This window comes from Neophocaena asiaeorientalis, unplaced genomic scaffold (genome assembly GCF_003031525.2).
Source record: "Neophocaena asiaeorientalis asiaeorientalis breed wild unplaced genomic scaffold, Neophocaena_asiaeorientalis_V1.1 scaffold85, whole genome shotgun sequence".
NCBI lineage: Eukaryota > Metazoa > Chordata > Mammalia > Artiodactyla > Phocoenidae > Neophocaena > Neophocaena asiaeorientalis.
In genome coordinates, this window is record NW_020174301.1 from 3,007,239 (window position 1) to 3,032,277 (window position 25,039).

The following is a 25,039-nucleotide window of genomic DNA, read 5'->3' on the forward strand; positions in this document are numbered from 1 at the left end:
CCACTCTGGTCTCCAGCTTCCCAAATCCAGGTAGGTGTCTAACACAGGCCACAACAATGAGGTGGAATAGAAACCAACCTTCACCCAAACTCCCATAGTCTAATGGCTGAGCTTCATAACGATTTCCCCAATCCTTTTGAGTTCAAGTCAGTCTCTTCCATTTTTAAGCAAGATCCTCTGAGGGCAAGGACACTTATCTCATTCTCTTAAAATTTCTAATAATGACTTTCTAATACAAGAATTTGTGCCCAGGTACTAACAATTATTTGACAGAAATATCAAACTCCCTTCTCTTCTGGCTATAAAATAGGAAATGCATTGTCCCAAACATTCGTATTACAGAACACTTAACAGAGAACTCTGAAAATATGTGCATATCTGAACTCCAACCCGCCTTTCATTTATTAGAAGCCCATTCAATTACTAATGCATGAAACAAGACTGCTATTCCCACATGGCACCAAAACCATCTGTTCTCTTGCCTTCCCTTGCTTTCTTCTGGAGCTTGAACATTGACCGTTTGGAAACACAAACACCTCTTGAGACAGAGTCCCAGAGAAACTAAAGGTTGATAAAGGAAATTACTTCCCCACACCCACCGCCCATCCCTACATTTCCCCTTTACAGCAGCGTCCCACCCTTACCTACTGCTGTTCAGTACGTTTTCAGTCACGTTGGTGGCAAACATGCCTTTATGGACATCTCGCTCTTGAACGAAAAGCACGTAAGAAAGACGTCTTGCCAGCCATCCTCGATGCCTGCAACGTGAAAATGATTTAGCAGAGAAGTACTCTAGGAATACCTAAAGCAAGTTGCTTAAACTACACAGGTTCCCCTCCTGTAAAAACAAATCCTCATTTCATCTATTCCAGAGATTTAGGGTTCTCCTGTAGCAAATTCTCCTTAGTAAGTAGTTCAGGATGCTATGCAGACAGTTTTATTTCTAATTTCCTTCATGTACTCTCAGCTAAAACTTAAACTTGGAATTTATGTATTAATGCTTGAATAGTGTTACTCCGCAAACTAGTAATCCAAATATAAAAACAAAAGAAATAAAAGCATCTCACTTTAATACCATTTGAAAAACCAAATATGTTGAATGCTTTATATATAAGCTATATAGCTTATATCTACAGCTATGGGCCATAAAAAATAATTTGCGAGTCTTCTCCTACCACGAAGGGCTGCTTTGTCGTTATTACAGTAATTCTTCTAAGGTGATCACTGACTGTCAAATTGAATTGACAAAGTTGACCAGTTGAGAGAAGTCAAGGAAACTAGACAGTGGTCTGAATATTTGTGCTCTGCGCTTGTGAAGCCAGAAGTGCTTACTTTTTTTTTTTTTTTTTTTTTTTTTTTTTTTAACTCTCAACCACTGCGCCACCAGGGAAGCCCTGGAAGTTCTTACTTTTTGGGTAGCTTTTTTGAAAACACATTCAGCATACCTAGGGAATAGAACATACTCCCATCAGGGACAGTGACTATGTGTTATCTGGATGGGGGTTAAGGACAGGGATCTAGAATAAGAATGCTACAAACTTCCATTATGTGGTGATTTGAAACCATTTGTAATGATTAGATAATGCCTCATTATCATGTCCTCCATAATGATAAGCATATAAACAGCAGAAGATTTCAATTATAAAGTAATTCTGGAAAGATCCAAAAAGACTTCAGTTGAGGAAAAGTAATTTGAGGGGGCTTCCCTTGTGGCGCAGTGGTTGAGAGTCCGCCTGCCGATGCAGGGGACACGGGTTTGTGCCCTGGAGACATTCTTTTTCTTCCTCCTTTCCTTTGTCTCATTTCTCTGAAAACTTAGCCCAATATGTTAAGTGTTTAATTCTAAACTCTTCTATCAGTGAACATTGTCAAAATTATTACAGGAATGTACAAAGTCCAAACTCTTGATGAAATCCCTTCACAATGGACTGAAAGCAGTGTGTGTGTGTGTGTGTGTGTGTGTGTGTGTGTGTGTGTGTGTGTGTAAATGTTTAGGCTACGCTTCATGCAACACACAGAAGAGCTAAATAGCCAACTCACTTGCACAGGTAGCTTATTACACTGAATAGTTCCACACTGCCTGGTCAATACAACATACGCTAAAAAGTGTGTGTGTGTGTATGTGTATCTCATATGCTTTTTTTTCTTAACTGCCTCCAACTGAGGACCACAAATGAACTCCTCGGTTTTGTACGTAAAATATCTACTTACATAAAGAAAAGACTCAATGGGATTCTTTTGCTTAGGATCTTAATCATGTCAACCAAAGGAAAAAAAATTTCTTCTCTTTCCTTTAAACTTGAGAGCAAGAGAGAGAGAGAAGAAAGGGTAGCATGGAAATTGGAAAAAACACATCCCTTGACTTTAGTTCTATTTTAAAAAAAACTTAATATATACCCAAATATTATCATGCTCACTTAAATATCATCATCAAAATATGAGTAGTAAAATCAGAAAGACTTAAAATTTAAGTATTTGACTTCTTGGATCAGTTTTTTAATGGAATTTTGTGTATTTCTCATCACCTGAGCCTACTACTTACCTACTCCAGGTATTTAATCTTAGAATTATAAGGACTGGTAGCATTTTTAGCTCCCGTTTCTCTCTTGTCTCGCAGACATTCCCCCTCTTTCCTCATCCCCTAGACTAAATTCACTTAGAACAAAGCCTCTTTTCTCCCACTCTGATGCCTAACAGCCTATACCCATATGCCTGGAATTTGGAAGTAAGAATTCTAAGAAAAGTCTTAAGCTAATAATAAATCAAAGAACATCTGTTCAATAGAGAAAAATATCTTCCAAATCTCTGTAGATAGGCAGATTTCAAAAAGTTACACTTTCTTTGAGGTATAAAATAATAATAGATCATAAGACATTCAAACCTACACCTCTCCTCACACATATCTCTGTCACATTTTGGCACATTTCAGCTGCAGCATCAATATTTGAATAAGGTAAAGAAAGCCATAAGTGATATATACATGCTCATGAAAATATTATATAATTACAGCAGGAAATAGCAATAGGTCTTCTCAGGTTCCAATTTTTAGATAAAGCCTTTTGTGTCAGAAGTTAGTATCTTATTAACTCTAAAAAAAATAAAGAGATTCATCTTAAAGTGTGTTAACTAGTTATTATGGAATTTTTCTCTTGACATGCATTAGAAGTATAAGAAATGTCTTTTTACCTTGTGTGAGTTTCATTGATATAAATAACATTCCGCAAACCCAAAGATGGGATACTGGGGTTGAAAAATTTATCCTACATAAAACAAAATAAAATTAGACATAAATATATGACTGGATTGCTGGTGAAGGACTCACATTATTAGTTCTTGATATAATTCAAGCATAAAGTAAGGCATTGCTTCAAAAATCTGAGATGAAGAAAAATGGTGTTTTATTGAAAACTACTTTTTAGCCTTCTAAGAAGGTCACAAACTCAAAACTAATCATCAGCAGCTTTCAAAGGAACTAATGTCTCTCACTTTCCTGCCCTACTCCCAACCCCCAACCAAAAAGAGTTAAAGCCAGAGACAGCTTAAGTCATTGACAGGAATACTGGAGATTTCAGTGTTTTCAAAATACAAAAATATTATGCTAAGTATCATGTAGTTATTGTGAAATTACTAAATCTCCCAATAATCCTGACACATAAGAATTATTATCCCCATTTTATAGACAGGAAAACTGAGGCTTGCAGAAGTTTAGGATTCAATCCCAGATCTTGCTTCAAAGAATGTGGTCTTTCTATTCCCCTAAAATGACTGTCTACTTAATGAGAAAACATATGGCTAAAGGTCACCCTCTTTACAGGTAATCTTGAAAGATAATCCAGAAATAGCTCTGCTAAAAAGAGAAAGGCCATAACTTTAACAATGTGGGCAAAAAGGTAAACTTTCCACAAATGCATGCTGAGAAAGCACAATGTACCCTCAACAAAAGATGTCAAAATACTTAAGTGATATCTCCTTAGAGAAAAGGAAAATAGGATTTCATAGAAAAGGTAGCAAATGTCAAAAACTTACTACAAAAATACTGTCAAACAAATTATTTTAGAAAAACATGCCATGGAAGAATATAAGATCAAGTTTAGCTCTATCAGGTACTATATGTAGGCAAAAATCAATTATCTGTTATACTACTCACCTATCCCCACCCCAGACCATCACCACCACCAAATAATTTCTTACACTCTCTTCTGACTGAAGAGCACATTAGAGTTAAGGTATTGTTTTGATCTTTTAAGCATTCAAAATTAGAATTAGATGAGATGCCAGATCTAAGAAGAAAAGCCACATGATCTATTTAAATCTTTATTTCTACTGGCCTATTAATCTGAACTGGCCTTACTCCTAGACTAGAAATGGCCATGATCCTTCACTTCCACCATAATCTTGCATCAAGGCACTTGTGATTTAAGAGGAACAATATTTCTATCAAGATATTCTTGAGCAGACCTGAATATTTAACATAAACTGCTTGGGTGTCACACAAATCTCTCTCAGATTAGCAAATTCCTTATACAAGACTTTCTGCCAAGCCAAACCTGAGTGGAGAATTCTCACAGCACTGTTAGCTATTCACACAGGTTATAAGCAACTTCTATAGATTGCAGGGTTAATAAATGGCACTTAAATGTCCTGGTAACTGGCCCATCCCAGAGAGAGCTTACCATCCAGTTATACGTTTTAAAAGGTAAGTCTACTGCCTTAGAACACAGCCACATTAGCGTCTACATTCCTGTGCTAACTCATCCCTCTGGCAAAATGCCCTCAGAAGCATACTTCTCATCCAATCGACTCTTCCCAAACACTACACTCTAATGTGGAAGATTTTGTATGGCTTGTGTTTTTCCATCAAATACGAACAATAAGCGCATGCACACTCCTTCTTAAATCTTCATCATAACATTCTAGTGACCATCCTTCCCTATCACAGAGTCAGCCAAAACCCCTCACTCCCTCCACCGCAGGAACAGACACTTAGCAAAAGGGCAAAGCCACTGCTTTAATTTCTTATTCTGTCCTGCTCCACGCTCAGGTGTGAGCTCTCTCTCACACGCGCGCACGCTCTCTCTCTCTCTCTCTCTCTCTCTCTCTCATCCAGCTTGCTAGGATTTTAACTTTCAGTGCTAAATTGCAACATCTTGAAGTTACATGAAGGTTCCCACCAACTCTTTGGAAGGGTTATCTTAAAGTAAGATCTACTCTCCCTCTAAAGTCATACTAAAATGAAAAAACAAAACAAAATATAGCCTGGCATCAACTATTAGACCAACATTCACTGAATAAATGAATGGAAAGAAAAACTGAGTCAACATCTTTACTTGGAATATTTGGTTTATAAAGATGGGCCTAAGTTCTAAAAATGCATTAAGTCCATTAAGACTACACAATAATAAAATTCACACAAAGTAGGAAATCTATGTCACATATTTCACTCTGTTTATTAAAGGTCAACAAAGGTATTAAAGGTAGCATTCTTACCCAGCTCTGGGGAGTACAGGAATAACAACACCTTCCTACAAAGGGCCTTTTCCGGTTCATTAGGCTTTCTTTCCACTTCAAGGTTGCAGATCTGAAGACAGTCGGTCTGAAACCACACTCACCCTAATAAATATTAAGAAAAAATAGTGTGTCAGTAACAAGAAAATTATACTTGTCCACTTGATCTCTAAGCTACTTCAGATAGAAGAGAAACTTCTGACATATTTTCTTTTTGGTGGCATGTGTTTCTCAGAGTGATTTTTCATTCAAGGTGCTCCCTCTATGACCAACACTTGGAACATAAGCAAAAATTGAGCACCTAAGAATAGCAATAGCTGGCAACACTGAAAGCAGCATTCAAAGGTTTAAAAACTAAGTTATAAAAGGTCAGATAGCCTTCTGACAGTAGCAGAAGGAATAAAGTCAGACTCCTGGAGTCCTATGCTAACAATTCAGCTCTCTCCCTCTTAAATCACACACGCCCACAAAAGAACTACAAAGGCCTTACTCAGAGTAAACAAGTTGTTATAATACGGCTTAAAATATTTTACTTTAAATGAAAAACAAGGTAAACTTATATAATATTCCTTTATCCTAACAATAGAGTTTAAAGTCTGGAATTTAAATTATAGCCATACTATCCAATTAGGGTCAAACTCTGCTCTTCTGTTTTAAATAATTTTCTCTTAACTTTGAGTTCATCAGTTGCTCAAATCCCACTGATATCATATTCTCAAAAGTAAACCAAAAAACCACCCAAAACTCCAACATCATTTTTTATCTAAAGCAGATAGTGTTGAGGAAACATTTAAAACATGCCATGTTATATTGACATAGGGAAAACAATACAAAAAAAAAAAAAAAGCATGCCCTTTGGATTGAGATACATACTAAAATCTCCTATTTTCAATTTTTGAAATAAAGTTTACTTCCATTACAAAATTCACACTTGTGAAATGCAATCATGGAAAACAGATATGAAAAGAAAAAAAAATCTCTTTATAATTACACCACCCAAAACAACTAATAGGTTTTTTTTCCTATTGCTTTTTAACATAATCACTGTACTTAAATTTCCTACCCAATTTTCTCTTCCCAATAACATAATACCATAAGAATTTTTAAATATTAGACTTCATAAACAAATCTTCTAACAGCTGGAGGTAGTTTCTGTAGCTATTAACCTCTATTTGAATTTCTGTTGCTTCCAGTGTTTCCACCTTCATACACACTGAAATGAACATCTTTAGGCTGAATGCTTTTAACCTGTATCTTAAACTTACCCATTCCTCGCTTGCATGCTTACATCGACCAATACTGTATTCAGATGAATTTGGCAAATAAGAAACATCTATCATGCCAAGCGTCAGTGCAGATTCATCCATGTCACAAAGCGTAATTCCCAAATCATGCGCTAAAAAAAATGTATACCATATAAGTTAACGAGGGATCCAGAGAGCAAATACTGGAACTCAAAATTCTGATTTCTATATTATTTTGCCCCATGATAGGATGTCAAATGAACTATGGAGGACTTCCCCATGTTTAGTCAATGTGTGAAAAAGGACTTTGATGTGTATATATGAATCCAGGCCATCCTGATTTTAAAAAAAACAACATTCGTTATCTTTGGACTTCATGAACAAAACAGCTGTGAATTCACGAGGGTAAATAACAGCTGATTTCAGGTATGTGACAAATAATTATTTCACCTGTGTCACTGAATAGTTCCTGGAAGTATGAAGATACGCATTTATTAAATTAAAGTTACATGTATGCACACAAGTAGATAATTATGAACAATTATGTGCTGGGAATTTTTCGTCATACACACTATGCAGTGTAAAACGGGTAACGGTAATAAGGGCGCCTCTCAAGTTTCCCACTTAAACTGAACTAAGCTCTGAATTTTCTTGTGCTGCCTTAAATGAAATGATGTTTGCAATTTTAATACATCTACACAGCTCTAAGACAAAAGTACACTGTTCTAAAATATCTGATTTATAAGTTTTCATATCTTTTCAATAAGCCTTTTCCTACCCTAGGAAAAAATGTTCACTAACAGTGAACTGCTAAAGAAAATAGATATTAACTTAAAATATAAGAATTTTCTAACATAATTCTCAAATTATTTTAGCATTTGACTATTTCTCACCTGGCCTTAAATTAGTCCTTTAAAACCTTGAAAGGTCATGTCCAAGTTAACAGCGTTCCTTGGAGGGCAGATGCCGATTTCTTTACAATCCCCATGTGGATTTACAGTGGTAACTGTTATCCTCAGCATGACTATACACATTCTTAACAATTTTATGTGAGTAACAATCTACCATAATAGGCGAGGGGAGGGAATAGTAAAGCAATGCACCTGGCATGAAAGCTCTTCTGTATTATAAAATAAAACTCAGCTATCAGTTTCAGGTGCAGAATGTAGCTACAACCGGCGGAGGCAGCTGTTGCCTGGGAGAATGAAGACTCGTCTGGCCCCTGTGACGAGGGCAGGACGAGAGGTGGAAACAGTTTTGTGCCAATAGTAAGTCCACGCTTCACCCGTCCCTCCCCACGTTTGTCCAAGGTTGAAAAGTACACCCCCCCGTAAAAAAAAAAAAAAGAGAATCCTGGAGGCGCCACGCTGTGGGCTGAGGGGAGCCAACTGTGGGTTTTAAAAGCGACAGAGGCAGGAGGGCCAGCTCTGAAGCCAAACAGATCAGAGTTCGAATCCCCCCTGCTTACCATCTGTGTCACTTTGGACGAGTCGGTTAACTTCCATGCCTTGGTTTCCCCATCTGGAAAATGGGCATGATATGATAAATCTTACCTCCTAGGCTGCTGGGAGGACTGGATAATACCCCTAAGACGCCTGGCACAGTGTCTGACGCACAGTGAGTGCTCAGTTCAATCAGTGGTCATCTGTCAACGGACTGTCCCCAGCACCAGCTGCTCCCAGAGCACGCTTGCTGCCTCAACGCCAAAGCCAATGACTCCACGTGCCCTTCGGGTGCGCGAGGGACTGAGCCCACAGGGACTTCCCTCTCGCCCAGGGGAAGCCTGCCGCAGCCCGGTCTCCCGGGGAGAGAAAAAGCCCGACCCCCACGCCGGCACGAGCCGGGCCCATCTCTCAGGGGGAACCCGGGAGCTCGACGGAGAGGGCCGGGGGGAGCGGACCGCCCGGCAGCTTGCTGGAGTAGAGCCGGGCCCGGTGAGAGGGCGACCACGCACCTGTCCCGGCGCTCCCGGCGCGAGCAGCCTACCGCAGCCCGCTCCCACCCTGGCCGCTCGCACCCTCGGCTCCGCCGGCTTCACCTCTGCAGCTGTCTGCACTTCAAGCCTCCGCCGGCGCTGCTGCAACGTCGCGCCATGATGACGCAACCGGCGCCTGGGGTGACGAGCGCAGCCCGGAGCCAGCCACTTCCGGGAGGGCCAGGGCTGGGGCTAGGCGCCAGGGCCCACCGGCCGGGGCTGTGCGCGGCTCGTGGCCTCGTGCACTGGGGATAGGTCCAAGAGTAGAAGGTGTCCCCGCAAGTGTGTCTGTGTGGCCAGGTACGGCGTGTGCTGCCTAAACGCGCGGTGATTCTGCCTGGGCGCTGAGTCACGTGAGTGTGGGTGCATCTGTCTGCGTTGTGTGAGCTATGTTCCTCTAGAAGTTTGTATCTCCGCCCGGCTCTCCTGGGAGCCTGCACGTGGGCTGTCTTTTTATGAGATTTGTAAGACTGCAGAATTTATTGGGCATGAGGGAGGTAGGGATTGGGAATGACCCTGTTGTGTAGTTTTCCAAACAGTGGCTGAATGCCTTTTCCTAAAGGAAGAATATAAGGAATTAAAAGAGAAATAAATAAGGCTTGGACGAGCCTGAGTCCAAATTTCTCTGCCTTTGGTCCTTGAAACAAATTAACAAGGGGCACAAAGAGTTTCTTTCACAGTATTTGTTGTACCATTGACAAGGCCAGTGGTTATCAAGAGATTAGCAATTTAGAAGGGAAAAGATAACCTTTTACATGCACTTAAGCAACAAGCATTAACTATGAACTAGCAGAAGGTACAAAGATCGTTAAGGCATAATCCCTGCCCTCACGCCTCTGCCACCAGCCCTCATCTCCTCTGCACACATCAACCCTAATCCTCTCTTCCAAACAATCTCTGCCCATGTCCATCCATCAAAAACCATCCACAGCTCCCACAGTCCAAATGCCTGAGCCTGGCATCTAAGGCTTACACAGAGAGGCCTCTACTTTTCCCACTGTTCTCCATCAAGAGCCCCTGCTTCAGCCTCTCCCATCGTCCCTTGTCAAGCCCTGGGCCCTCATACTCCTAACTGTGCTCACACCTCTCTCAGCTAAACTTGACAAGTTCTGTGTTGAACTAGGACTCCAAGCCTTCCCTGATGTCTCCAGCCCTCCATAAACACACTGTCATTTAAGTCTTTACTAAATTTGTTACAATATCGCTTCTGTTTTACATTTGGGGTTTGGGGCCACAAGGCACATGGGATCTTAGCTCCCCCACCAGGGATCCAACCCACACCCCCTGCATTGGAAGGCAAAGCCTTAACCACTGGACGGCCAGGGAAGTCCCAGTGCCTGTTTCTTAGGTATCACTATGATACTTTGTTATAGTAAATACACAACAGTAAACACAGTAACTACTTGTTGAAGCTAAGGAACAAGAAGTAAAACAAGAGTTCTTTCTCTGGCACTTCCTACTTCTGTTTGTAAATCCATCCCCAAACAATTCAAAACAGCAGGAATTGTTATTCATTTAAAAAAGATTTTGAGCTTCTTGAAGTCAAGGACCCTGTCTTTATTCAACCCCCCCTCACACAACTTAGCTCTAAGCACACACCTAAGTATTTAAGGCCTATGATGACTAGAATAAGATGAATTCTCATCCCAAAATATCATGAAATTTGTGTACAGATTACTGACCCCTGACATTAAAAAAAAAAGAAAGAAAATGAAAAGGAGGGGAGAAAATACAGGAAAGTCACAGGATTTGAAGTCACTGTTAAAGTAATGAGAAATGATGTAGAGCACCACAGGAATTAAAGGGTAAGCCAGAGGGGAAAATTAGGTTCTTATATAAACTTCATTTGTAGGCAACTCTTCTGCAACACCCACTGCACAAGAGTTTACAGTACTTGGAGGAGATGTGGACTGCAGTGCACAGATTACTAAATGAGAACTGTTTTGGAAGCAAGTGACACCCTTGGCAGTCTTTTATCAACAGAACCACAATAACTTATAGTAATCCAGATCCAATCTAGTCAGCCAAGGTGGAGCAACAAGGACTGAAGGATTGAATTTACTCTCCTGCTAAGATGACAACAACAAAAAAATTTTTTTTAAAAAGCAAAATATATAAAACAGCAAGCAGTGCAGGACTGTGGTCCATAAGGGAAAGGAAGTGAATGAGGTTAAGCACTATGATTGCCTCAGCCCACTGCCTAGAAAGAGTTGCCAGGCTATAGTGCAGACAGGGGTAATCCAGGAAGAGCTAGGTAGACTTTCTGAGTTGAGAAGCTAGAACTGGGAGACCAGGAAGGCCAAAACAGCTGGAATTGGGAGTAGAGTACCAGAGAGGTGTGCCTCTTCCCACAAGGCAGAGTGAAAAGATAACCAGTGAACATATGGGACCAGGAATAAGGCCTGGAAAATCCCATAATTCGCAACTCAAAAAGTCTTGCCTCAGTAGTGGGGTAAAATTAACCGTAGAGTAAAACTTCTCTGGGCCTACATAACAAATCTTAAAAGGCAGCCCCCAAAGGATCAAACTTCAGAAGAACAAAATATCCCAAAACAAAGTACAAGAATACTTAAAGGATATCAAAAATATCTAGCACCCAACAACGTAAAATTCACAGTTACTCTTCCAATCAAAAATCATCAGGGATGGGCTTCCCTGGTGGCACAGCGGTTGAGAGTCTGCCTGCCGATGCAGGGGACACGGGTTTGAGGAAGCAGGAAAGAATGAACCACAATGGGGAGAAAAATTAATTAACTGAAAGAGTCCCAGAAATGACAGAGATGATATAATTGGTAAATAAGGACACTAAAACATACTTACAACTATATTCTGTAAGTCCAAGAAAGTAGAGGAAAGATTGAGTTAAGTAGAGATGTGGAAAACTTAAAAAAGACCCAAATCAAACATTAGATATTATAAAACCATTGTCTGAGATTTTTAACACACACACATGCACACATCACTTGTACAGGATGAACAGCAAGTTAGACGTTACTGGAAAAAAAAAAAAATTAACCAGAAAATGTTGCAATAGAAACTATCCAAAATGAAACACAAATAGAAAAAAGTAAAGACTGAAACTAGAAAGGAACAGAGTATCAGTGAGCTTAATATATATGCAACTGGCATCCCTGAAGAAAAGGAGAAATATCAGAAATACATATCTGAAAAAATAATGGCTGAAAACTTCCCATATTTGATTAAAACTATAAATTCACAAATCCAAGAAGCTCAACAAACTCTAAGTAGAAACAAGGAGAAAACTATACCAAAGAACATCTCAATTAAATTGCTTACAACCAGTGATGAAGTGAAAAATCTTAAAAACAGAGGGAAAAAGACACATGACAGTGCAGAGGAACAAAGATCAGAATGTCAGGAGGCTTCTCATCAGGAATATGCAAATAAGGAGACAATGAAGCAGCATCTTTAAATACTCAAAAAGAAAACTGTCCGTTTAGGATTCTTTCCCCAAACGTGTATTTCAAACACAAGACAAAATAAAGACATATCTGACACACAAAAGCTGAAAGAATTCACCACCAGCAGACACTACAAGAAATGTTAAAAGAAACTCCTTCAGGTAGAAAGAAAATACAGCCAGATGGAATTTTGAATCTACATAAAGGAATTAAGCGCTCAAGAAATCATAAATCTGTAGGTAAATAATTTTTTTCCCTTTTAAAACTCTTTTAAAAGATAATAGCTTAATGCAAAAATAAAAACAATATTGGGGGGTTATAATATATGTAGAAATAAAATGTATGATGACAGCACAACATCCAGAAAGGGGGAAGTATCTGTTGTTGTAATATTCTTATATTAAGCATAACGTGGTGTAATATACTTGAAGGTAAACTGTGATAAGTTAAAGATGTATACTCCAAAAAATATATATAAAATAAAATAAAAAGATGTATACTCCAACTCTTAAAACAACTGCCATGAAAGTAAAACAAAGAGTTGTAGCTAATACATCAACGAAGAAAATAAAGCAGAATCATTAAAAAAAAAAAAGTCACTCGAATCCAAAAGAAGGCAGTAAATGAGGAGAAAGGAAAGAAAAATGGATTGAGAAAGAAAAAACACATAGCAAGATGGTAGATTTAAATTCATGCATATAAGTAATCACCCCAGTTAAAAGGCAAAGATTGTCAGACTGGAGAAAAAAGCAAGAACCAACTGTATGCCATGTATAAAAAGAAAAAAAAATCACTTTAAATATAAAGACAAATAAGTTAAACGATTGAAAAACAATGTACCATGCTAATGATAATCAGAAGAAATATGGGTGGTTATATTAATATCATACAAAGTAGATTTCAATACAAAGAATATTACCAGAAATAAAGAGGATCATTTCATAATGATAAAGGAGTCAATCCATCAAGGGGAAAAAAACAATTCTAAATATTCATGCATCTAGTACAAAGCTTCCAAATATATGAATCAAAAACGGACAGACTTTCAAGGAGAAATAGAAAAATCCATGATTATAAACAGTAATTTCAGCACCTCTGTTTCCATAACTGAGCAATTAGGCAGAAAATCAGTAAAGATATACAAGGCTTGTACAATACTGTCAACCAACTTGGCCTAATTGACATTTATAGAACACTACACGCATAGATAGAATATCATTTTTTCAAGTGAATACGGAACGTGTCTTGGTAAAACCTGCCATAAAACAAGTCTCAATAGATTTATAAGGATTCAAATCCCATAAAACATACTCTGACCACAATGGAAATTAGAAATCATTAACTTAGAGGTATCTGGAAAATCCCCAAATATTTGGAAACTAACATGCTTCTAAAAAACAAACAGAATAAACACCCCACCGTTTAAAGAATAAATAAATCAGAATGAAAATTAGAAAGTACTCTGAACTGAATGATGGTGAAAACACACCTTATAAAGGCTGGGACTCAACACCTTGAAATACCACCCTGAGATCAGTGATTTGAGTTGAGACCTGTCTTCTTTTCTAATACAAACATATTAGTGCTATAAACTTCTCACTAAGTTTTGCTTCAGCTACATCCGTCAAATTGTAATGTGTGCTTTTTTTTCTCTGCAAGAATATTATGAGGAACAGTGTCAACTGACATGCCGAAATCCAATGACAAAATATCTATGACACACCCTGATCTCAAATACAACAATTACTCCGTCAAAAACTTTTAAAGGATATAAAGTTTGGCCTGACTTACTCTTACTGAATCTATGCTGTGCTCATCATCCACTTTCCTCTAGATTTGTTTTCTTCGTTCATTTATTTAATAAATATGTATAGAACACCTACCGCCCGCCAGGGAGCATAAGATAAGATAGCCTAGGAGACTTACACACAACTGTTTGATAATTGTGTCCCAAAAGATTCAAAAATCAGCACCAAGTTCAGTAGCCTGTGGCTTCTACAACTCAGTTGATTTGGGGCAGGCAATGAGACCTGTCTGTCCAATACCCATTCCTTGTGGGGTCCTGGCTATTAGAAGCCTCATTTTATTGAGAGTGATCTCTTGCCCAGCCCCGAGAAAAGAGTGAATCAAAGTATCTGAGTTAATTATGATAATCTTGTTCTCTAATAGTCTGTCCCCCGCAGCCAAGATGGTCTTATGACCCAGTTCTGGGCAATGACACCTAAGAGAAAATCAGACTTGAGGATTTCTGGAGAAGTGTTTCTTTCCTAGTAAAAGGGAACAGACACAGCTGGCACTGCTTCTTTTTCACTTTTTGCCCCCATTTGCTCTGTAATTTAATGTCCAAACCCCACATTACCAATCACACACCTCTGGATTTTAAGCCACTGAAACCTTTTTTTCTGTTACAGACAAATTGCATTCCTGACTCATATTTAATTTTTAAGCACAGTGATTCCGGCTGCTAGAATAACTCAAACATATGGGAGAAAAAGAGCATTGAGAAATAGTCCCTGCCAGTATATCACGCTGGGGGATGGCAATGGACGTGACCTTGGAGCCTGCCATTTAGAACGTACCTTAGGCCAGAATAGAATGGAATCCCCTCTGACTCACTTTTACCACGTGTGTGACAGAACAGGTACTTCAATTTGACTGAAAACTGCTTCATAGTAGATTAAGCCAAAAACTTCAAATAAGCCGAGCAGGAGGCAGTCATGCTTCTGGGAGAGCTGGCTTGGCATCTTCTACTGTGTGGGCTGCAGGACAAAGCTGATGCACCCACCCCAGGAAGCAAGGCCAGTGGGAGCTAGGTAGGGTTCCAGGCTTTCAGCCACAAGCAGGGCCTCAGGGCAGGGCACCAGCTCTAGAGTTGGAAGCAGGGCACTGAATCAGTAACTGCTAGAGCAGTAATTAAGAAATTAGCTTCCAAGTCAAGTTCTTTTGTTTACAACTGTTCGTTTATTCTTAAAAAGGAAAGTTATTTTTCCTTCTCCCAGGAGTATAGCCAGGCTCTGTGGTTTAAGTCCTGAGGTTCTGTTGAAAGAGGCTAAGTCATTGCCATTAGCAGCCTTTTTGTTACTGAAAGACAAAAATGAGAAACTATTGACTGTCTTTGGTCACCAGAGGAGACAAAACCTGAACAGGCCTTCGCTTTCTCTGTGGAATCAAGCTGGATTGTGTGACAGGGAGAGGTTGTCTGAGGCAGTAGAGGCCAGGAAGGCCCAGGTGCTGAGAAGGGGCTCAGGATGGAGGACTCTGCTTATGGATCTGATTGGAGATGGCTCCAATGTAGGCCCTAGAGGTGGCAGATCTTCAGAAGGAGGGTGAAAGTGGAAGCACTATGGAGAGAATAGAGAGTCTTGGGAGCCTCGGTGAAGGTCCCGGTGGCTGAGCACGTTGGGAAAACAGAGCTCCACGCACCGTGCAGGGTGTAGGCAGGGAACAGTGGTGAAGAGGGCCAGCCTGAACAGAGCCAGGGCCTCTGGCTCACAACACATGTGCCAGGGAAAGGGAGAGGAGGGGAGTCCCAACACTGGTCACCATTGGACTTCTAGGGACCCTTGACACGAGCAGTTTGGAGACAGATTAATTCAACATCAATTCATGCATAACACATTGACTGAGAGCCCGCTTTGTGCCAAGCATCTTTTTCAGGCACCGAGGATACACAGATGAGGCTGTCACACATAGATCCTGCCCTCATGGAATTAATAGTCTAACAGCCTATGGAATGTTGGGAGGGAGACAGTAGGGAGAGTAATAAACAAGCAAACAAATAAAATCATGACAAGTTTTGGAAACTGCAGTGAAGATCCAACAGCATCTGTCACAGAGAATAACAGAGGTGACCAACATTAGATAAGGTGATGGGAAGGGCCTCTCTAAGGGAGGAGCAGCTACCTTGAGGCTGGGGTGTGAGAAGGATATGAAAGGAGACCAGGAAAGATCTTTCCAAAAAGAGGGAACTACACCTGCCAAAGCCCTGAAGGAGGACAGAGCTTGGCAGACAGAAGTGAACAAAGGCCAGTGCAGGCTGGAGGGAGTGAAGGGGATGTGTCAGAGGGAGGGGTTGGGAAGACAGAAGGGGCCAGATAGAGCAGGGCTTTTTAAGCCGTAGTAAGAAGTTTGAAAAATGAGAAATAAAATGGTGACATGTCATACATGTCGTGGCGGAATCCACATGCCCTTTACCTTATAAAGAGTAGAAAAGAATGCATCAAAACAAACCCAGGTCTGTGGACCTGGACAGCCCAGGAGGAGGAGAAATGGGCATTGATTCAGGAGCTATGATGTGGGCAGGGGCCTACCTGCTGCAAACTGGCCTCAGAGAACCTAGGCAAGAGGTAAGTACATTTTGTAAGCTACCACTTACTGGGCACTTACTGTGTGCCAGGCACTGTTCTAGCACTCCATAGGCATTATCTCAGGCAATCCTTTGTATCAGGCATGGTGCTGTGTGAGAAAGAACCTGTGCCAGACAGCCGCTGGTGGACTTTAATACAGAACTCTACATAGAAAGGTCTTAGAAGGACTGAGAGGACAAAAGGGGATAGTGAGGCAGCCTGGAGATTAGCAACAATGGAAGATTACTACCCTCCCTAGGGCTGGAGTGACAAAGCCAGGTGCTAACAGAGACCCTAGGCAACAGCTGGGACCAAGGAGAGAGGGGCTGCCTAGGGGGAGCCGAAATCACAGAGCTGCCACCGCTGGAGATGCCCCCTGAGAAAGAGGGGGATACCCTCCCTGGCTTTTGCCTCTTTCTGGCCTCGTCTGCCAGCCCTCCTACTGGCTGAAGCAAACTGCAGGGGAATCTAAGGAATGAATTTGCAGGAGGCTACCTCACCCACCCACCCAGCCCCTCCCCAGACATAAAGTAGAGCAGAGAAGGATGGGGATTGGATCTGAGAGCAAATAGGCAAATAAGGTACCCATCGTCCCAGCAGCCCCATGAGCTAGGAACTATTATTACCCTGATTTTCCATATGGGAAAACTGAGGCACAGGGAGAGGTTAGGTGAATTTGGTATGTGGAAGAACCCTGATTTGAATTCAGATCCATCTGATTCTAGAGCCCAAACATGTAACTGATAGCGTTACTCAGCCAGCATAGGTGAGAGCCTGGGAGTTAGGACTGGGCCACTAGATCCCAGGTCTGAAAAGCTTATCTTTATGTTAAACCCCACTCCATGAAGGAGCTGAGGGTAGTGATACTAAGAGGTGGTTGGCTTACAAACTGAGCTGCTGCTAGTTGGGACATCAGTGGACTAACCCTGAGTCCTTCCAGCAGAATGTCTGAGAGTTGTGACAGGGCTCTGGAGCCCGACAACCTGGGTTTCAATCATGGTCTGCCATCTACCAGCTGTGTGACCCTGAGAAAGTTATTTAACCTCTCTGAGCCCCAAAATTCTCTCATTTTAAAAGTGGATTTGCTAATGTTCACTTACTGGGTTATTTTAAGGTAAAATGGAATCATGTATCCAGATAATTAGCAGATTGCCTGCCACGTGGTGAGATTTACTAGATAGTAGCTATTATTTTGTTGGTTGTTAGTCTCCTCTTGCGTAGACTCTGAAGACAAAAGAGAGGTCCTATTCCTTTGAGCTTGAATCCTAGTGAAGAATTTATCCTGAAATCTTTGGAACTCATATCAACCATTAACTTTACTTTGTTCTGGGAAGAATGTCTCTGTATCAGTCAGGATGGGCTAGGTTATGACTCAGTAACAAATGTCTCAGAGCCTTGAGACAACAAAGTTCATTTGTCTATGCTACATGGAAACTGCAGGTTATTACAGGGGCTCTGCTTATAAGGTCACTAAGGGAGGCTCCATCTTGACACTTGCTTCCTTGATTGCTGAGGCTGGGACCAGAGAGTATAGTGAACCATGCACTGGCTCTTAATCCACACATCACTTCTGTTCCCATTTCATTAGCTAAAGCATCATATAAAGCAAGAGAGTGAAGCAAGAGGTGGTGTAATCCCACCATGTGCCCAAAACAAGGTAACTAAACATTTAGGAACAACCCTAATGACTATCAGAACAACCTCAGTGAAACTTCTGGTTGGGCTGGATAAAGCAAAGGCCCCGATCTGGAATGAAGGGATTCAGGAGCCTCTAACAGGCCAGACTACCCTATATGACATCACAAAAGTTTGTCCTTGTTGTGCCTAGAATTGCATCTCCGAAGACATTGTCTTTTAGGAAAAACTTTTCTTCCTAAATATTGCTTAAGACCACTTCTCTGAAAACCGCTGTTGGTTCTTGGAACATATGATCCAACATGGTTTGTGGAGCTGAGATGCTGACTGTAAACAAAGCATCTTGTCTTCTGGGAGAGGGATCCTAATGTAGGCTAGATTCTTCATGCCCAGACTTACCCGGGACCTTTCTTCCACTGTTATATAACCTGATGTCAGATTACTGCGTACTTATGGCTCGTGGAGCAAGTTCAAGCTCTGGGTGTAAGCCTTTCCTCAGCTTTCACAACCCCACGTCCTGCTGGATTTCTTTCTACCTACCTGAATGTTCTTTCTTGGCATCTTTTGCTGGTTCAAAGCCCTCCTTCACTCTCATTCCACACTCTGTCCTTAGCAGACCAGGAACCTAGGAGTCATTCTTAACTGCTTCCCACATCCAATCGAATACTAACTTCTGGCAACTTTACCTTCTAGATAGCTTTAAACTCATCATCTTTTTATCGTCCTCTCTACTTGAACTGTCTTATTCCAGGCCACCACCATCTTCCCTGGGCGGCACAGCAGCTTACTACCTGGACTCCTCATGTCTGCTTTCTATACACCACCCTCCCAAACACCCCACATATCAGCCAGGATGAACATTTGAAAGTACAACACTGACGATGTCAAACACCCCCATTTCTCTGCCTGATCCCCACTCCAACTGATTAAAATCTTTTCAATTATTCCTTATAGTTTTTAGAACTGCCAATGCTTGGTACATTCCACCCTTGTTAATCTCACCACCCTCATCTCCTCCCACTTGCCCTCTTTTTCTCCAACTTCAGTCACCCTTTCTTTCTTTCAGTCCCCAGGAAAAACGGGCTTTACTCTTCCATTGCACAAACTGCTTTCTCTGCCAGCAGAGAGAGCACAACCCTTTTTTCTCTCCAACTCATGCTTCATAACGTAGCTCAGATCTCACCTCCTCATGAAAAACTTTTTGACCCTCAGACTAAGGCAGGCCCCATATCATATGCTTCTTCCCCAAGGGACTTATCACAATTATGATTGAATATTAATTAATTGTAGGATTAGCCATTTAAGATCTGCCTCTCCCTCTTGAATGTCCATCTTGATTTCTCCCATTCCTTTCCTTTGTATTCCTAGCATCTAACAGTACCTTGTACAATACAGATTCTTAAGATCTATTTGTCAAATATCTAAATACAACAATACTAACAAAGGAAGGTGTGAATGGCTATGACAACTGTCAAGAGTCCTGGACAAGGGTAGCTCTAGGAACAGGAGTATTCAAGGAGAGATATATGAACCTAGAGTTTTGGGGGCTCAGGACTCACGGGTCTTGGGGAAGACATGTATCCAAGCTTGACAGGGAGATAGGAAGCAGATTTCCCATTCCTCTCCCACCCCAACTTCCTGAGCCAGAGTAGGCGGAAGAACATAATACAAGGGAGAACAGGGGCCCAACTCTCCAGTGGTAACCAGCAACACAGTGGGAGGTGGTCCACAATGGATAAGAACACCACAATTAAGTACAAGGCAGGGCTTCCCTGATGGCGCAGTCGTTGGGAGTCCGCCTGCCGATGCGGGGGACACGGGTTCGTGCCCCGGTCCGGGAGAATCCCACATGCCGCGGAGCGGCTGGGCCCGTGAGCCATGGGCACTGAGCCTGTGCGTCCGGAGCCTGTGCTCCGCAACGGGAGAGACCACAACAGTGAAAGGCCCGCGTACCACCAAAAAAAAAAAAAAGAAAGAAAGAACAAGGCAAAGCACACTAGTGCCCAATACACTTGAAGGAAGGAATTTGAAGATACTTGAGAGGAAAGCTAGACATGGCTGTAGACAGACTAATTTTTATTTTTCTTCCCTCAGAATCAGTCTTTGTCAAAAAAGAAAAAAAGTTTCATGAAGGGGACAAGGAGAAACAGGACTACTCTGCATTTATTCTTTTTCTAATGAGTTCAAAGTAAGCTAGAAACTTACTTATTTAGTCTAATTGAAAGGAAGATCAATTGAAGTTCAGCTGAGGCTCATGTTTAGAATACTTTTAAATAAATTTACTTTCATTACTTTTGGGGACATAGAAGCTCTAAGATCTTCTTCTGGAAAATTATTCTCCTGGGTATTCTAAACATACTCCTTAAAACTGTGTCTGGCTTTTAACTTACAGATTTCCCAAAAGAACATTTTTCCAAAGTAAAGAGTGTTATCAACCCAGTTTCCAATGATCTAAATTGCCTGATATAAAGTGAAACCTGAATAAGCGTGATGCAGCTGACTGCGGTCTTAACCAGATATTTTCTGACGGTCATCATCATATTATTGCTTAAAATATTTGAAATTTATTACAAGGATGACCTCCAACATGAAGGTAAGATATTAGAAAACAGGCTTTCCATAGTTGAGGGTCACAGGGTGCAATCCTCTCTCCCAGCCCCGCTTTGTTATTCCGCTGTCTTGGGAGGGGATTAAGTCTGACCCTTCACTCTGTTAGGATGACTTACACCTCATCTGTTCCTGTTGCACATCCAATTCTGCTTAGGAGATGGCAAAACCTTTTCCCCTTTATCAAATTATTTTACAGTTACTTTTTCCAGAGGCTTTCTGTTCTGGTCCAGGGTTCCTGCTTCACCTCTATCTATAAATTTAGCCCACATACATGAATTGTAGAATTCCTAGTAACCACTATAGGCTACGGGTGGAATCACACAAACCTTAATACCCACAATGTTGGTTTTTCTATAGATTATTTATAAGTGATTTTCTTAGAGAATAGTCTGTCTACATTTCTAGGCCACCTGCTCATTAACTGCTGATGATATTGGGCTGTCCAAAAAGTGTCTTCGGTTTTTAAGTAAAAATAAAAGACACATTTTTCATTTTCACCAAGAACGTTATTGAACAACATATTCACCCTTTTGTTCGACTACCTTCTGCCACTTTTCAGGCAACTTCATAAATCCACCTTCCCAAAATTTTTTATCTTTTTTGAGCAAAGAACTGTTCCAGGTACCTTTTACAGTCCTCCAGGGAATGGAATTTTTTTCCATTAAGAGAACTTGGTAAAGACTGAAATAAATGGAAATCCAAAGGTACAATGTCTGGTGAATATGGCGGATGAATCAGAACTTCCCAGGCAAGCTGTAACAGCTTTTGCCTGGTCATCAAAGGAAAATGCGGTCTTGCATTATCCTGCTGGAAGATCATGCGTTTTCTGTTGACTAATTCTGGACGCTCTTCGTCGAGTGCCAATTTCACTTGGTCTAATTGGGAGTGGTACTTGTTGGAATTAATCATTTGGTTTTCCGGAAGGAGCTCATGATAGAGGACTCCCTTCCAATCCCAACATATACACAACATCACCATCTGTGGATGAAGACCAGCCTTTGGTGTGGTTGGTGGTGGTTCATTTCGCTTGCCCCACGATCTCTTCCGTTCCACATTATTGTACAGTATCCACTTTTCATTGCCCGTCACAATTTGATTTTTTGTTTGTTTGGTTGGTTTAACATCTTTATTAGAGTATAATTGCTTTACAATGGTGTGTTAGTTTCTGCTTTATAACAAAGTGAATCAGCTATAACACGTGGAAAGGTCAAGGAATGGACAACAGTGTATTTGGGAGATACTTGAGCTGAGACCTCAGCCATCTCATCCTTGGATTTTTTTTTTTTTAATGCTTTACAGAGAAACATATACTTTTTTTTAACAGTGCAGCAATATCTGTAATGACTGAGAGGATCTGCCAAAAGAATAAAGCCTCCTACCACCCAGCCCCCCCAGAAAATACTACTCTTAAAACAAATTGTGTGGATGGACCTAGAGTCTGTCATACAGAGTGAAATAAGTCAGAAAGAGAAAAACAACATATGCTAACACTTATATATGGAATCTAAAAAACAACAAACAAAAAAATGGTTCTGAAGAACCTAGGCGCAGGACAGAAATAAAGATGCAGATGTAGAGAATGGACTTGAGGACATGGGGAGGGGGAAGGGTAAGCTGGGATGAATTGAGAGAGTCGCATGGACATATATGCACTACCAAACGTGAAATAGATAGCTAGTGGGAAGCAGCCGCATCACACAGGGAGATCAGCTCGGTGCTTTGTGTCCACCTAGAGGGGTGGGATAGGGAGGGTGGGAGGGAGATGCAAGAGGGAGGAGATATGGGGATATATGTATATGTATAGCTGATTCACTTTGTTATAAAGCAGAAAGTAACACACCATTGTAAAGCAATTACACTCCAATACAGATGTTAAAAAAAATAATAGTTACAATAATAAAATTATCTACTTGGTCAATAACCTCACTTTATAAACCACGGTGACTCTTAGCCAAATTCAAATTAAGCAGAGTAGTCAGCTGGCTCTCCTCTGCATGTGACATGCAATCTGTTCTTATTCACAAAACCAAAGGTGGCACAAATAGGAATCCTGTTATTAACCAGGCATGTGCTTCACGGTTTTACAACATGGCTGCCATTCAGACACATCCAAAATGATAATTATTCTGAGCCATTAATTACAGCTGGGCAAACTGTATTATGCAGACCTGTGAAGGGTCTTGGAATGTTGAGTATAAAGCTCATTCTATGGTTTTAATCTGTGTGTGCCCTATTTTCCTCATCTGCAAAACAAGTCTAATAATAGTACATACTTTATAGGGTTAATGTGAGGATTAAGAGTTAAAATATATAAGGCTCTAGGACAGTGCCTGGTGCATAGTGGGAACTATATAATGTTTGCAGTCATGATAAGAATCCCCAGGAGAATGTGTAGTCCTCTAAAAGAAAGGCTGCATTTGACCCAACAACCATCAATCCCCCTTGCTTTCACAGGTCATAAGTGATAAATGTGGTCTTTGAGAATCACAGGCTTGCCCAGCTCCAGCTCAACAAATGTTCCTTTTTCAGATAGAAAATGTCTAGGATTTTCCTTTGATAACCATGTTATAGATTGAGTCAGTAAAGTCTTTAAAGCAGTATTTCCTAACTTTTTAGAATCAGGGAACACTTTGAGAGTGTAATGAAACTCTAGACTTCCTCCTGATTAAAAAAAAAAGCGTACATGTAAAAGTTTGCATTCCATTTCAGGGGGCTCATAACTGCCCCCTGCCATGATCATTCATGGACCCCAGATTAAGAATCAGTGTTCGAAAGCATGGCTTGGAAGAGAGCCACCTTTGGATCTTGTTCTTTTAAGGATGTCTGAAACAAAATGAGACAGAAACACATACTTGCACATTGTAAAGGAAGTATTAACTACTGTTAGCCAAGGGGGTTGATAAATAAGGGGTTCTGGTGAGGATAAAGGTGATGAAAGAGGAGGAGAATGAAGAGGAGAACACGAGGGGGAGGGGGAGTCACCCCAAATGGATCCAAGTTGATAAACTAAATGTACACTTTTACCTTTAAGCGAGCCAAGTATGCACACTGCTTGGAACTGGAACGTACTGTATGGCTGTAATTATTGGCAACAGTGGAGGCAGTTTATCTGATTGTATCAAAGCTTTCTTTTAAACCTCAAACAGGTAAAATATTATCACTGGGGCTCTTCACCCCCTGTTCAATGACTGAGATACAAAAGAAATGCTAATTATGGGAATTGAGCTGTGAATTTTGAGTGACCCTAGGGACAAAATGATTATCTGGTTGTCTTAAGTTGCGGGGGAAATTTATTAGGGGGTTTTAAGATTACATTAACTGATTTTTACCTTAAGTGCTCCACCTGGAGAAGCATTAAAGTCTCCTGATAAGGAATGATTTCAAAGAGGTAATGGCATTGGCCAGAAGACTTTTTTTTTTGGTGAGTCAGGGGTACTGTAAGGAGAAAGCCCAAGTGAGGTGGATGTGTCCTGCTGGGGCCATGTGATGGGCTTGGCACTTCGACTAGGGCTCACTAGAGCCCCTAATCATCTCCTATTTCTGACAGTGATGAATGCCAGAGACCAAAGAGGAAGAATAATATATTTACAACAAAGATCATAGAATGAGGCCAAGGACCCAGTTACATTTCTGCCCCATTATGACCTTAGATTGCATCCCTGCCTCTAAAAGCCAAACATCTTCTTAGGATCTGTGAGCGATGACTTGCTCTTACCTGTGCTGACCTCTGTTGCCTTGTCTTCTACCGTCTCCCCTACCCCAAAACTTCCACTTTGCCCCAGTCCCCAAGGCCATCTCTTTGTTCTTGGACCATCCCAAGCTCACCCCTGGCTCAGGGCTTCTGTATTTATTGTCCTCTCTGCCAGGAACATTCCTTCTCTAGATATTTGCATGGCTGACTCATTCTCATGTTTCAGTCTGAGCTCAGTTAGCAACTTTCTGTCCCCTGCTTTGGCACTTTCCTTCATACTGTCCTATTTTATTTATAGCACTTATCACTGTCTGAAAGTAATCTCTTGATTTATTTTCTTCATATTGTCATTCTTCCCCATTAGACTGTGAGCTCCATGAGAGTGGGGATCGTCTATGTCTTGATCACTGCTGCAGCCCCCCAGGCTTAGCAGAGAGAAAGCACCAGAAATACACTTGGTGGGTAAAGGAATGAATGATCATCATAATAGCTACATTTATTGAGCTTTTCGTCTGTACCAGGCACAGGGCCGCAAATACTCTCTCACTGAATTCTCACAGCAACCCTCCAAGGTAGGTATTTCTTATCCCACGGTACAGATTAGGTTTCAG

The 25,039-nt window shown here is 40.9% G+C and overlaps 1 protein-coding gene across 6 annotated transcripts in view; it reads right to left on the reverse strand.

The window, feature by feature from the left end:
- Positions 1 to 25,039, reverse strand: part of GPAM (glycerol-3-phosphate acyltransferase, mitochondrial) — a 69,073-nt gene that overhangs the window by 33,708 nt on the left and 10,326 nt on the right. For 2 of the 6 annotated variants that reach the window (XM_024756043.1, XM_024756042.1), the window contains exons 1-6: positions 8,704 to 8,811; positions 8,218 to 8,270; positions 6,771 to 6,901; positions 5,488 to 5,610; positions 3,187 to 3,260; positions 645 to 758 (exon numbers count right to left, since the gene is read on the reverse strand). In XM_024756043.1, the coding sequence (XP_024611811.1) occupies positions 645 to 758; positions 3,187 to 3,260; positions 5,488 to 5,610; positions 6,771 to 6,901; positions 8,218 to 8,254 (479 nt within the window). In that variant the 5' untranslated portion in view covers positions 8,255 to 8,270; positions 8,704 to 8,811. The other 4 variants (XM_024756046.1, XM_024756047.1, XM_024756048.1 and 1 more) reach the window with 4 other exon arrangements.